Genomic DNA, 14,014 nt, shown 5'->3' on the forward strand with positions numbered 1-14,014 from the left:
TTTTCTTAACTATTAGATGCTTCGTTACCAAAATCCTCATGATGCTGTTTATATCTCAAAGCAACATATTTCTAGGCAAAATTTTAAAGAGATACACTTAATTATAAATTAAAAACCACTTTAAACTAAGTCCTTTAAAGGCTAAAGTTATGCTTTAGAAAGAGGGCCACATTACTTACTAATTACTTAAAATCTCTTCCTAAGTTCTTGACATTTCAAAGAATAACAATAAAGGAAAATAGCAAATATGCTTACTTAAATCCCTGCTGGTTCCATGCCTGGCCATACATTCCATATGCAGGTACTTGCCAACCATTAGGCATATACTGGCCAATTTGTTGTGCATTTCCATACCACTGTCCCCACTGTCCATAAGCTTGTGGATATCCAATTTGATTTTGCTATTAAGTAAAATTATAAAAGATAATTTAGTGTTATTTGAAGTTACATGTCTTAATATACCACAAATACATAGCCATAACACATAGGGCCATCATTATAATTAAAAGGATAAATAAGAGTTTAGAAAGTGACTGCTTTAAAAAAGTGGGGTTATATTGCTTGTAACTCTATGTGATGTTCTGAACAGTATATTCTTTGTAAGGTAGTAGGTAATGCCCTAGTAATAAATATTAAACTCAATATAATGTTGTTTTATAAACTATTCACATGACTATTTCCTTTAGATAATGAAGATATAAAGATTATTTATTCTTAAATTCAGTTTACTTAAGAAACTTATAGTTTGGGATTTTCTTACTCCTATCTTGGTGCTCCATTTACAATTTTCTCATAGAAATCTTTGTGGGATCAAGTTAACCACTAAAGCTGCCTGGAAAAACAAAAGCAGCAAAATCTCGAGGAAAATGCCAAGGCCCTAAACATAGCTTTATTTTTGTTTCAAATGAGTCAACCATGCTTCTGAATTCTCCAAATAATATGTGAATAAATCTACCAAGTATTAAGAAAAAATGTAATACCCTGTTAGGTTTGTTGGAGCACTTTTAAAATCCATTGTGTGTGAGTCAACTGAGGCAGTCACAATCATCATGTCACCACTGCAATCCATGAACCATCACTCTGGAACTATAATACATGCAGGAAGAGCCCTTATATACTATCTTTTTGGAATGAACTAGAAACTTGTTAACAGGGAATATCAAATATCATTTTAAAATAACTTTATTATTAGGATTACCCAGCAATTACTTTGCAAAGTCAAGAACTCTCTCACCTGTTGCACAGGATTTATCATATCAAGAGTTTCTTTGCCCCAATAGCACTTCACAACATGACCTTCAATGGTAGTTCCATTAACAGAAACAATTGCATGTGCCGCACTTTCATGGGAATTGAACCTATTGAAAACAATATTAAGAATCACCAATATATATTGTTTAAAATATTTAAAAATAAAACCTATTTTAAAAAATCAAGTCGAGCCAGGCAGTTCATATAAAGCTATCAAGAAAAGGACGTTTTCTTTGCTTTTTTCCCAAAGACCTCGTAATTCTGGAGAAACTTCTTTGAATAGAGATGTTTAATGGCTTTGTGTTGGAAGGAGGGAGCTATTAAAAAAAGTGGCAAATATGCTCAATGCTAGAGAAATTTCTATTTCTTTATAACCAAGGTAAATTTTTAAGAAAATAACTTTTGGGGAAAGAGTTTTTTTTAAAAAAAATCATCTTTACCGAACAAATGAGTATCCTTTATCTGGAAAGACTCGAATTTCCATTATTTGTCCAAATGGTGAAAAAGTCTGACGCATTAGTTGTTCTGTTAGACAAAAAATAAAAACCACATTAAGTTACATTAAAATCCTACAAATATTAAGCTTTTCAGTTTAAAAATTAATCCCAAGATGCCATACAGGTAAAGCTCCCATACCTGTTAGCCCAGAAGTGACACCTCCACAGTACACAGTACAATTGCTTGGACTAGACTGATTTACAACCTCATCATATGATAGCTGTTTGGTGTTTGCTGAGGATGGAAAGTTTTATATTTTTAATTCATTAAATAAAATATTCAGAAAGAGAAATGTAGCATTAACTATACTACTGGAATGCTTACACAATACATATTACATTTGATTAAAGATTAAACCTCGCCGGCCAAGAATGTCTTAATAATTACTTGGTATTTCTCTAATAGGAGACTTGACATTAAAGATAATATCATTTATTATTTATAATTACAAAAATGAAAACTAAGTACATTTTTGAACAGTAGTCTTGATTTGCTTCTCATCTATTTCTGCAATAAGTCTCCGGGAACAGCTCTAACATTTAAAATCTAGTGTATTTTCCTCCAAAATTCCACATTTCCTTTTCTTCTCCAATACACCTACACTCATATGTACTCTTTGGAGCTGGAGGCTTTCGGGTTGCCCAGTTAGTTCTGATTTGTCTTCCACCAAGCCACTGGCCACCCATCTGTTGAATGGCGTTTTCTGCATCCTGTTCCGCACATTAGAAATGACAAAGAAGCCACTATTAGTTGATATTAAACAACTGTTAGCAGTAGAGAAAACTATTGTTGCTTTTCACAAATGTTTTTTGAATGAACATGCTTTATGAAATACAATATATGACAACTCACCTAAAATGCAATGGTGCTTTTAAATTATCTTTCTTTTATTTGGATATCAGACTTTGACAATGTTAATTGCCTAAAAATGTCCAGAGTTTCTGAAAGTAGCTATTATAAAGTTCATGTAACAACTCAAGACTATTAGCAATGAAAATCTCACTTTATACAATCCAACGGTATTTTGTTTTTCATTTCATCCAACAAGTAACTACTGACCAGCTATCATGTTCTAGACAGCAGGTTAAGTGCTAAGGATATGCTGGTTAATGAGGCAGACATAGTCTCTGCTGCCATGGAGCTTACATTCTTCTTTGGGGACAAATAATTACAAATTGTGATATATGTTATGATAGAAACAAAAGGCTGAAACAGGTTATGGACATAGGGATCTACTTTAGATAGCATGATTAGGGAAGGCCTTTTTGAAATGACATTTAAGCTGAAATTGCCCAGGTCAAAAACACCAGGGAAGAAAGCCCTGGTGAGAGAAAAGCACTGTAAAGTGTGTTAAGGCAGCAAAGAGATTGGTCTGCATCTGAAAGAACAACGTGAAGATGACCAAGTTTCAGTGGAACCTAGTGAGCGAAAAGGAGGAGGGCCAGAAGAAAAAAACAAAGATTTTAAGTAAGAAAGTATCATGATTTGATTTATGTTTTAAGAAGGTTCGTAGTGCTAGGAGGAGTGGTTTAGGGAGATGGGTAGTAAGAGTAGAAAGACATTTTATGAGACTAATATAATATCCAGATTTAAAAACTGTTAGTGGTCAGGACTAGTACAGGATCAGTGAATGTTATCTAAAGGATGTCAACAGAATCGCAGGTGGGGGGTACACAGTAAGTAATCACAGATAACTCCTAGATTCTTGCTTGGGCAGCAGGTGGTATAGTGCTAGCATTTTCTGAAATAAGAAGCCTGGGAGAGAGGAGCGAAATAAGTTTGAGGAAGAAACAAAGAATTCCATTTAAGACACATTAAGTTTGAGATGTCTATAAGACATCTAAATAAAGACCATTTATAAGTGTGGAGCACAAAGAAGTAAGCTGAACTGGAGATATAAAATTAGAGTCATGAAGAAAAACGAGAAGAAAGAAAACATCCTGAGACAGAGCCCTGAAAAACATTCAATCTGAAAACCTGGTAAAGGAAAGTTGCCAGCTAAGGCGATTAAGAAGGAATAGCCAGTGATGACAGAAGAAACCCACAAAAGTACACTGTCACAGAACCAAGGAAGCAAAAGGTCAAGAGGTAAGCTGAAAAAAATAGTGCTGTAAGACAGTGGTAGAGTTGGTAGAGAATGAAAGCCAGGTTAGAGTGAATTGAAAAAGTAAATGGGGTGCAGCTTTGGTTGGTAGTACAAAAGAACCAACAAATTCAAGGATAAAGGCCATTCTTGAAACACATAAAGAGGAAATACATTTAGTAGTCCCCTCTTATCCATGGGGATATGTTTCAGGACCCATAGTTGATGCCTTAAAATGTAGATGGTACCAAACCCTGAAAGTACAATGTTTCTTCCCATACATACATACCTACGATAAAGCTTAATTTATAAATTAGGCACAGTAAGAGATTAATAAGAATAAAATAGAATATACAATATATACAATAAAAATAAAAGTTATGTGAATATACAATATACAATAAAAGTTATGTGAACGTAGTCTCTCTCAAAATATCTTATTGTACTGTACTCACTTTTCACTTAAAGAAGGCACTTCATGGCTTCTCTTTGGAATATCGAATTACTACCATCACTACTCTTGTGCCTCAGGGCCATTATTAAGTAAAATAAGGGTGACTTGAACATAAGCACTGTAACATCACTACAGTTGATCTAATAACCGAGATGGCTACTAACAGGCAGGCAGTGTACAAAGTGTGGATACACCGGACAAAAGGATGATTTATGTTCTAGGTAAGACAGAGTGAGATTTCATCACGTTACCCAGAATGGCATGCAATTTAAAATTTATGAATTGTTTATTTCTGGAATTTTCCATTTAATATTTTTGGACCACAGCTGACCATGGATAACTGAAGCAAAGGAAAGTGAAACTGCAGATAAGGGAGACTACTGTATTCTTTAAAAAAAAAAAACACAAATATTGTTTATCACACTAACCAGTTTGAACTCCATGAGATGTTTAACTATTATTGTGGGTTGAATTGTGTCCCTTAAATTGATAAAAAGTCCTAACTCACCCTCTACCTCTATAACTATGAATGTGACCTTACTTGGAAATAGGACCTTTGCAGATGTATTAGTTAAGATGAGGTCATACTAGGTTAGGGTGGGCCCTAAATCCAATATGACTGATGTCCTTATAAGCAGGAAAAGCCAATGAGGACACACACACAGGGAAGAGGACCATGTGAAGGTGAAGGCAAAGAATAGACTGATGCACCTAAAAGGCCAGTAAGGATACCAAGGACTGCTGGCAAGCTAAGAAGAGGGAAGGAAGAATTCTTCCACAGAGCCTTCAAAGGGAGCATGACCATGATGACTCCTTGATTCTGGAGTTCCATCCTCCAGAACTTTGAAAGAATAAATTTTATTATTTTAAGCCATTCAACTTATGGTACTCTGATACAGCAGCCCTAGGAAATAAATACAACTATTTGCTCACCAAAGAGGAAAAAAAAAGTTTTTATGGTGCGTGTATGGCTGTGAATGGGAGATGAAGTGGAAGCATATGCAAACAACTCTTGAGAAGCTTGATTCTAAATTATAGCAGAAAAGTGGGGATATAAGGGATACTGGGTCAAGTGTGGTTTTGATTAAGACATACTAGAACATGCTTTTTAGTTGATAGGAATGATCCAGTGGAGAAGGAAAGACTAACACAGGACAAACAGAGCATATATTATACAATTCCATTTATAGAAAAATGTTGGGAACAGGGAAATCTATATAGATAGAAAGTAAACAAATAGTTGCTCAGGGTTGGGAGGGGAGAATGTGTAAAAGGAAAAGGATGATGAAAACTAATGAGAACATAGTTTCTTTGTGGGGTGATGAAAATATTCTAATATTGTGATATGTGACAGTTACATAACTTTATGAATATTCTTTGAAAACCTATTGAATTGTACACCTAAAATGAGTGGATTTTATGATACGTAAGCTATATATCTCAATGAAGTTGTATTAGAAAAAAAATAAGCACAGAATCAAAGTACTTGAAAAGGCAAGAGAGGTGGGACTCCAAATTTAAGTGATTTCGCCTTTTACAGGAAGTCTCTTTCTTCCACTATAATAGGAGAAGGGGAAGGTGGGTGAATTTTATGTAGGTTTGGTGATTGAAAGCTGAGGGATTCCTGTATGACAGCTTATATTTTCTAAGGGAAGCATAAGGTTGGCAGCTTGGAGTGATGACAGAGAAAAGAGTGAGGAATATTTGAATGGATAGGAGGGAGAATGAAACTTATCAAAGAATGAGAAATCAAACTTACTAGAGAAATAATTTTGCAAAAATAGCACCATGTACTCATCTAATGTGTGTGACCATTAATTAGAAGAGAAACCAGTTGACTCAGTTTTTGTCTAGCAACATTCAGTTACTTCAGAGTAGGCAGAAAAACTATCTATGTTCAATCAGTACTGAGGTTTGCTTAGCAAGTACAACACAGGTAGAGAGGCAAAAGGAGCGGGGGTAATTACAATCATGGCTGTTACACTTCATAACACCTGAGAGTACCTACCAATCACATACCACAAATTTTACAGAAGCTGAGATGTAAACTTGGGAAGATTAAATCAAATCACTTACTCAAAGTTGCACCTGTCATATGATGGTTATCAAGATTCAAATTCATCTCTGGCTAACTCCAGAGGCCCATTGCTATGTGACTCTAGTTCATCCTAAGTATGCATTTAATGTTTATATAGCAGGGATCTATACTCCATAATCTCAAATGAAAAACATGAATTTCAAGCCCACCCAAAGCCTGAAACTATCTTCCCAAATAGCACAAAACACTACAATCCTATATATAAACTCTCCAAGGAACTCAACTAATTGTGGCTTATCAGCCCATTATATGAAGTATTTTTCTACCTCTCCTAAATATTTTACTGTGATTAACAGTAAAGCTTTCAGAACCAACTATACACTCCAAGTTTTTATTTTCTCATCTCACAGGGAAAAAATCTTGTAATTGGTAGATGAGACATATACATGGCAGAGGTTTTATCTTTTTGCCTCTCAACATGCTTTACCATTTCTGGCTCTTCTTCTAATATGTGGGATCTTTTTCCTGATCTCTTTATAGGTTTTTCTACTTTCTTGGAAGACATTTTCACTTAATGAGGAAGATAATACCTATACTGCATAATACATTTAAATAATCTGACCACAAGATACAATGTTACTACTGTGTGAACACTGAGATCCAACTGCATTCTACATTTTCTTGCCTGTACTTGTAAGCCATGTAAACATTTTCAGGGCAGATTTTTTATAAAGTAAATTTTGGGCAAAATGGTTACAGTAGTTATAGCACATATCTGGATAGAAACAGTTCATGGTGAGGAATAATCAGACATTAGCTCCAATGTAAGTAGACACAGGAACTAGAAAAAACAAAACAGTATGACACTATTTGGCATAACTGCAAACTGATGTATTTTTAAAAACCCCAGCAGGAAATGGCACAATAACTGATGCTCATACATTTGACCTAAAGCCACCAAGAAATAATATAATATCGATTTCAATTACTCCATCTACTAAAGTAAGAAAAGCCTTTCTAAAATACATTTTATACTATCAAAAACTTTTAATGGTTCATTCTAAGGCACCCTTACAAACAGAAGTACAGTGTTTCTGTATTTATCATTGGCAAATAATAGTTACAACAGAGGTAATACAATAAAATCCAAGGTAAATGGATACTCCAAGTGTATACTCTAAGATTAGTGTGCCCACCATTCACTCCTATATTTTTGGAAGTGTGATAGCTCTGAATTTAATTATTTCAAACCTTGAGTTAGCACACTACTTGAATTTGTAATATATTCACAAGGTTCAAACAATATAATGCTGTGAGAAGCTTCCCACTCTGTCCCCAATCTGCCTAACTCTCATTACCTACCCCCAAACAGGAAACCCTGCAACAAGTTTCTTGTTTATGAGCAAAACACACACACACACACATGCATGCGCATGTCACCCAAATATATGCTCCCTTCCTTTTTATACAAATAAGCTTTTTCACTTAACAATATCATGGAAATCTTTCCATAATCTGTACTTACTGAGCTTCCTCATTCTTTTTAAAAAAAAACAATGGTACAGTATTACATAGTATGGAGGACACACCAAAGATTTTAACTAGCTGTCACATGAAATATGAGCTTTTCTTTCTTTATATACCCTACTCTCACCTCTCATTTGACAAACTGCAGTCCTTTCTTTTTTCTGCAAAAACCAGAAATTTCAAGTTCATGCAAATTGGTGTTCAGTAAATATATGTTGAATAAAAGAACCGATGAGACAGTTTTGAATACATTAATAATTTAAAAAGTCCCCGTCCATTGGAGCATTTTATTAGCTACATTAAATTATCATGGGAATATAAAACAGGGAGATAATGAATTAAATATATAAATGAGATTTTCAATATCTATCTTTGGCTGACAATTTAAACATTTTCCTTTTCTATATTCTGAAAACACTTTATGAGTACTTTGCATGCATAGATGCTAAATAAAAGTTGAATAAATGACCAAATAGGAAAAAGAACACATCCTTTAGTAAGGGTGTTAATTATCAGTGAAAGGAACAAATGGCAGATGAAAGATTTACAATGAAAACAAAATGAATATTTTTATTCTTTACTCTTGAAGCAGTGCACATGCACTTTTTATTGAGCTCACCCATTTGTTGAAAAAGGAGACAAAGCCATATCCCTTAGACTTTCCTGTTGCCATGTCTTTTACCACTCTGGCATCTCTGAAATCAGAAACAATCAGAAGTTTAGGTTTGTAAACTCTCCTCTGGGTATCAAGTGAGAATTTCATACACAACTCATTTTCATGTTTCATCTTCATTAAAATAAACCTTTAACGCAAATTCACCTTTTATTCTATAAAACTTATGTATTAGCAAATGAGGCTTAATTTTATGAACATGCAAATCAATAACTTCTTAAATATGTATGTATATATCATACAGAAATTGCCTCCCACTTCAAAAAGTTTTAAGCTTTTAAATATTAAGCATGGTGAAGGCAGCTATTCACATGAATTACTTAACCACTTATAGGGTTCACAGGCACATGAGATGAATGGCTTTCTTTAACCATGCAATTTATAATTTGCTATTTGATACCATATACTACCTAATCATTAAAAAATTAAAATAGAAAACTGGAAACTAAGAGAATAAAAAAGTTGTATATTCCCTAAATTAATTAAATTATTTTTATTTTCTCAGATCAATTCATACCCCCCTTTTGGACTATGGGCAAATTTTGAGAACTTGACATTTTCAGAAATGTTAAATCATTGAAGAAAAATACTAGACACACACTTTAGTTTTAAACTATATATGAAAGGATTTTATACTAAATTTTAAAACAGCAATCATATAAGATTGATTGGAAACTACAAGATATAAAAGCAAAATTTTAAAAAGTCAGAAAGTAAAAAAGCACGCCAACATTTATCCACTGTGAACCGTAGCTTGTAGTTAGCCAGGGCAATTCTGTCCATTCTTCAGAGATACTCTGCAAAATAACCAGAGCCCTATTATTTGAGATTGAGTAAAAAACCCAGCCATGATAGCTAAAACTCCATACCTCAAAAAATTGGACTCATATTGTGCTTCACAGGCAATCTGCTTTTAAGTTAGCCAGGTATGTCACAATGCTTGTTCTCTCAGGACACATGAACAAAACAGGCACTTTCACAACAAAAACCCAAGTCAGAAAGCCATGCAATATAATTTTATATTAAAGTATACATAAGCATATTTTGATTAATTTAGGAGTGATTTATTAATTGTTTAGAGTCAAAATGGCAAAGAGGTAGTGGTGAAAAGGGAAAACTAATGCAAGTCACTTCTTAATATGTAAAAATACTTATTAAATTATCTGTATGGTACACATGCATTTAATTTGGTAGCTGATTCACTTCTATACCAATATTTGTTAGACTACCCTAAACTCAAGGAATAGGAAGAGTTTACTATATTAATTTGGGAAAGAAAATACTACATTTTTATACTAAATATTTTAATAGATCACCATTTACTGCACATCTTCTATAAGTCAAAAACACTATTGTAAGATCTCTACTGAGAAAATCTGACTATCATGAAAACCTTTCAATATATGGTTATCAACTTATTTCCTTTAACAAAAAAATTAGGAAATGATGCTACCCAACTGAAAATAGTTCTTTTAAATTTAGGAACACTAACTCCTTGGGTAGCCTAAAGCTTAGACATTATACATTACCTCAACTGAAAATTATAAAACTTAAGGAAAGGCCTTACCCAAGAAAAACTAATATGTACATCAATAATCATGGTTGACCATAATGAAATCTACAGACTAAAATTATGATACCAACATATTTAACAAAAAGAAATTATTGATCCATGATTAAAGTCACAAAATTACTAAAATTTGAATATTATTTAACTTAAACTCACTGATTGTTAAATAATTTTTTACTAAAACCAAACTAAAATTCTGATGTTTTCAGAAAAGTTACTTCAATTAAATTTAGAGCATTTAATAAATAGCTACTTAATCTGTTAAAGTATTAGAAAAATTTCTTCCTAAAGTTGTTTCAGAAAATGTTAGCCTGGAAATATGTTTAATTCTTACTTATTCCTGAAAGGATTCTCTAAGCAAGCAGCAGCAAATATCTAGATCAGTGTTCTTTAATCCTTCTTTAATCTTTTTATGGACCTGTGACTACTCTGAAAATAGCATAAACTCACAAAAGTACTTCCTACCAAAAGGAAAACAAAATTTTGTATACAGAGATTTTATAGAGACTTTGGGAGGCTAAAGGTTAAGACCTTCCAGTCTAGATATTTGAAAGCAAGCTAACCAGCATCAAAACCCTAAAACAGATTAAAAGGAACAATCAAGAAGTTAGAACTTTACTTATTTTCCTAGTCCGTTCTCACAAAGAAAAATGTCACCTGGCAGAAGAATCCATTTATAAACCCTAATCTCACAACTGCCATTAAAGTTGGCCCCTTACTATGCTTACTTATCCTCCTACCAATGAACTACAACTTTTCAAATGAAAACTCTGCCAAAATTCATCACCAACACCACTGGCATTTACTTTGCAGTCTTTTCACCTCATCTCTACGGTTGGTTTGTTCATCAAACCAAATGAAAGCTAGTGTTTCCTTTTTACTACTACTCTTCTAGCTGGAACAAAAATAATAAAGCAACCAGAAATCCTAAAAAAATGCTGTTTTCTAAATTCAATGATTACTTCTAAGAGAGTATTATAATCGAATTATTATTCTTATTTTATTATGGCATGTTTTTCAAAATATTAAAGTTCTTTTATGATGAGTACTATCTTGAGTGAGCTCTTTTCAAAGGCCTAAATTGTACGATTAATAGCAAATGCAAGCAAGACAGAGCTTCACAAAATACTAAAAGGTATTATTCTTATTCTTATTATTAAAGTTGCTGTTGTTAACAGTAACAACAAAAAGGTAGATACCTTGAGATTAACATTTAATAACTGCTTTTTAAGTTAATTTGTTAAAGTTTCTTTTTGTTAAAATATATTAACACAAAATGCATGGTATCATAGAAGTGCCCAAGGAGTCTAAATTCCTTAGTCATAGCACAAGCCTACTAAAGATCAAGACCAAGCTAGCAAGAAACTTGTATAACAATATGTCTAATAGTAAATTTATCTCTTAACAGCTAAGGCTTATTGAAAAAGGATTTTAAGATAACTGAAGACCAAAGATTTATTTATCAACAGGAAAACAATTTTTGGCTCTTAACTGTTTCAATAGTGTCTAAACAATGTAATACATTATATTCAAGTGTTAAAATTAATGTCCAAAATTCACAATAGATTTTCAAAGTATTTCTAAATAAGATTGTTTCTAATTAAAAGCATTTTACATTTATCTTCTGTTACTTACGATATTCTTCCAAAAGGCGCAAAAGCAGCTTTTATATCTTCAGTTGTAATTTCTGGACTGAGATCACCAACAAAGACATGGAAATGATCTTATAAGGGGAAGGAAGGGGAAGTGAAAAGAAAAACAAAATTTTAGAATTTAAAAAATACTAAAATCTATTCAATAAAGTATTCTTAAAATAATTTATGGATTATAGTAACATAAGCAAAACACTATCCTATATCTATATAAATCCTATCAATTTTAAATGTAATGAATCAAGGTGACAATACAGGAAAGATTCTCCTAAAGACTGCGATATATCTAACTGGAAACTGACAGTTACATTTCTACTTACAGCCATGTACTGGTCTAAGAAAATAAAATAATATATAACAAGTTTTGCAAAAAATATTAATGACTTAATTACCATCCTAATAGTAATTATTTACATTTATTCAGTTTACCACTATATTAAAGCTTTACAAATTAAATAGTGGTATTTTGAGTTATGTAGACTAGATTTGCCTCAGTTAAGACGATTTACTGAAGCTAGCTACATGATATACTTGGTTTAACCATATTTTGTGAAGAACAATCAAAGAAATACCTTGCATTGCAACAGTTTGATGTTAAAGTATTTGACAGTTTTCTCAAAAGCCAACAGTTTTGGTTGCCCAGACATTACACCATTCAGTTTATGTGAATCCATGTGCAAGTGAACTAAGACTGAAGGCAACAGAATGAAAACAGTAATCCCTTCGCTTTATATTAGAGCTATTAAAAAAAGCATTGGAGAGAAATAACGATCCCATATGCGAAGTTAAAAAAAAAAAGACAATGCTCAAGAAACACTTAAAATATACAAAATAGTTGGATCAACACTTTAAAACAGACATATATCAATTTGACAAAGTATATTTGGAAAGAAGTTACCCCTACTTGGCAGGCCTTAAGCAACACATTGGGTTGCCTTTTGGGAAACACAGTTTCAGGAGCAACTCAAGCAATCAGAAGATCTGGATATGAAGCACAGATCGTGACCTCAAGGAAGCAGGGTATCTTGCCCTTTAGTTGGTGAAAGTATTTCTAAGGCATCAGCTGCTACCAAGAGGGTCAGAGAGCTTGAAATAGCACCAAAGTAGTGGACAAGCCACACTTAGTCAACACTGGGAAGAAGGGGGAAAAATATTGCCAGAGAGACAAATAGAAATACGACCTCCTCCCTCCCCACTCCCCCCAATATCAAACAAAAAAAGTTCAGGTGGTTAGTGAATACCCTTTCAAGAGATTTCATTTTATGTTTAAGAAGATACAATTACCTTGTGAACGCTGTGTGCTGACAACGGTACTACCTGATGACAAAGATTAGATTTGTTCTTAAATTTATTAACACAAACACATTCAATCATATCTTAGGATAACGATCAAAACATTACTGCAAACACGTATGATGTTTATATGCTTTACAATAAAACTACTGAGTACAATACAAATAAATGTTCAAAGAGTATAAAATATACTTACTGCTTGTATCTTTCTTTTGACTGCTGGGGGTTGTTGCCCAATTCACTTTGACTTCCTAAAAAAATTTTCTACATTTATATTCCATAAAAATAAAGCTCGAAATCAGACATTACAAGATTTGCATCTATAAACACATAGGAAGGTGTATGTTTGAGACAAAACATTCAAGGGGCTACCAATCCTGGTCAAGGTTTCAATACTTATTTTTAACTACACTTATGCAAATAATGTTAGCAAATCCTAATCTTACACACTTCTCTGTTAACATTCAACTAATCTTTCTTATCTAAAGTACCAGTGAATTTTTTCCTTTTATTCTTCCCCATTAGTACCGAACGTTCCCAGATGTTTTATCCAAGCTTGAGTAATTCAACAAATGTTTTAGTATTTACCAAGTGCAATACACCATGAAGAAAACTGACATAAAGATGCCCTCTAAAAGATTTATCCCACCTTTTAAATATTAAAATGTGCTGTAAAGTGAGTACGCTTCTAAAAAGGAAACGAAACTATACAACTTAAATTTTCCAGCGCAAGTCACCTTCTTTAATTATGACAGCTTACCTTACCCATTATCTTCCGCCCATTCATAGCAGCTAGTGCTGCAGCGGCATGACGATGCTCATAAAACTCCACAAAACAATATGGATCATTTCCAGCTGTCTGTTGAAGAAAAAACACAAGAGCCATTTTTTTTTTGGAGATTGTTAGGAAACTTTTAATTGGCTACAGAAATCTGTGAGAACCAAAGACAACAGCCAATTTTAAGTTTTATACCC

At 33.1% G+C, this 14,014-nt stretch overlaps 1 protein-coding gene across 14 annotated transcripts in view; it reads right to left on the reverse strand.

The window, feature by feature from the left end:
* TIA1 (TIA1 cytotoxic granule associated RNA binding protein) overlaps positions 1–14,014 on the reverse strand; it is a 28,588-nt gene that overhangs the window by 3,351 nt on the left and 11,223 nt on the right. For 4 of the 14 annotated variants that reach the window (XM_039852434.1, XM_039852435.1, XM_039852439.1 and 1 more), the window contains exons 3-12: positions 13,800–13,898; positions 13,236–13,290; positions 13,031–13,063; positions 11,730–11,817; positions 8,471–8,546; positions 2,351–2,459; positions 1,888–1,983; positions 1,692–1,776; positions 1,235–1,358; positions 256–401 (exon numbers count right to left, since the gene is read on the reverse strand). In XM_039852434.1, the coding sequence (XP_039708368.1) occupies positions 256–401; positions 1,235–1,358; positions 1,692–1,776; positions 1,888–1,983; positions 2,351–2,459; positions 8,471–8,546; positions 11,730–11,817; positions 13,031–13,063; positions 13,236–13,290; positions 13,800–13,898 (911 nt within the window). Of the gene's footprint in view, positions 1–255; positions 402–1,234; positions 1,359–1,691; positions 1,777–1,887; positions 1,984–2,217; positions 2,460–8,428; positions 8,547–9,255; positions 9,322–9,393; positions 9,498–11,729; positions 11,818–12,318; positions 12,438–13,030; positions 13,064–13,235; positions 13,291–13,799; positions 13,899–14,014 lie in introns of those variants that run through there. The other 10 variants (XM_039852437.1, XM_039852436.1, XR_005650572.1 and 7 more) reach the window with 9 other exon arrangements.

This window comes from Pteropus medius, unplaced genomic scaffold, assembly GCF_902729225.1.
Source record: "Pteropus medius unplaced genomic scaffold, Ma_sr-lr_union100, whole genome shotgun sequence".
NCBI lineage: Eukaryota > Metazoa > Chordata > Mammalia > Chiroptera > Pteropodidae > Pteropus > Pteropus medius.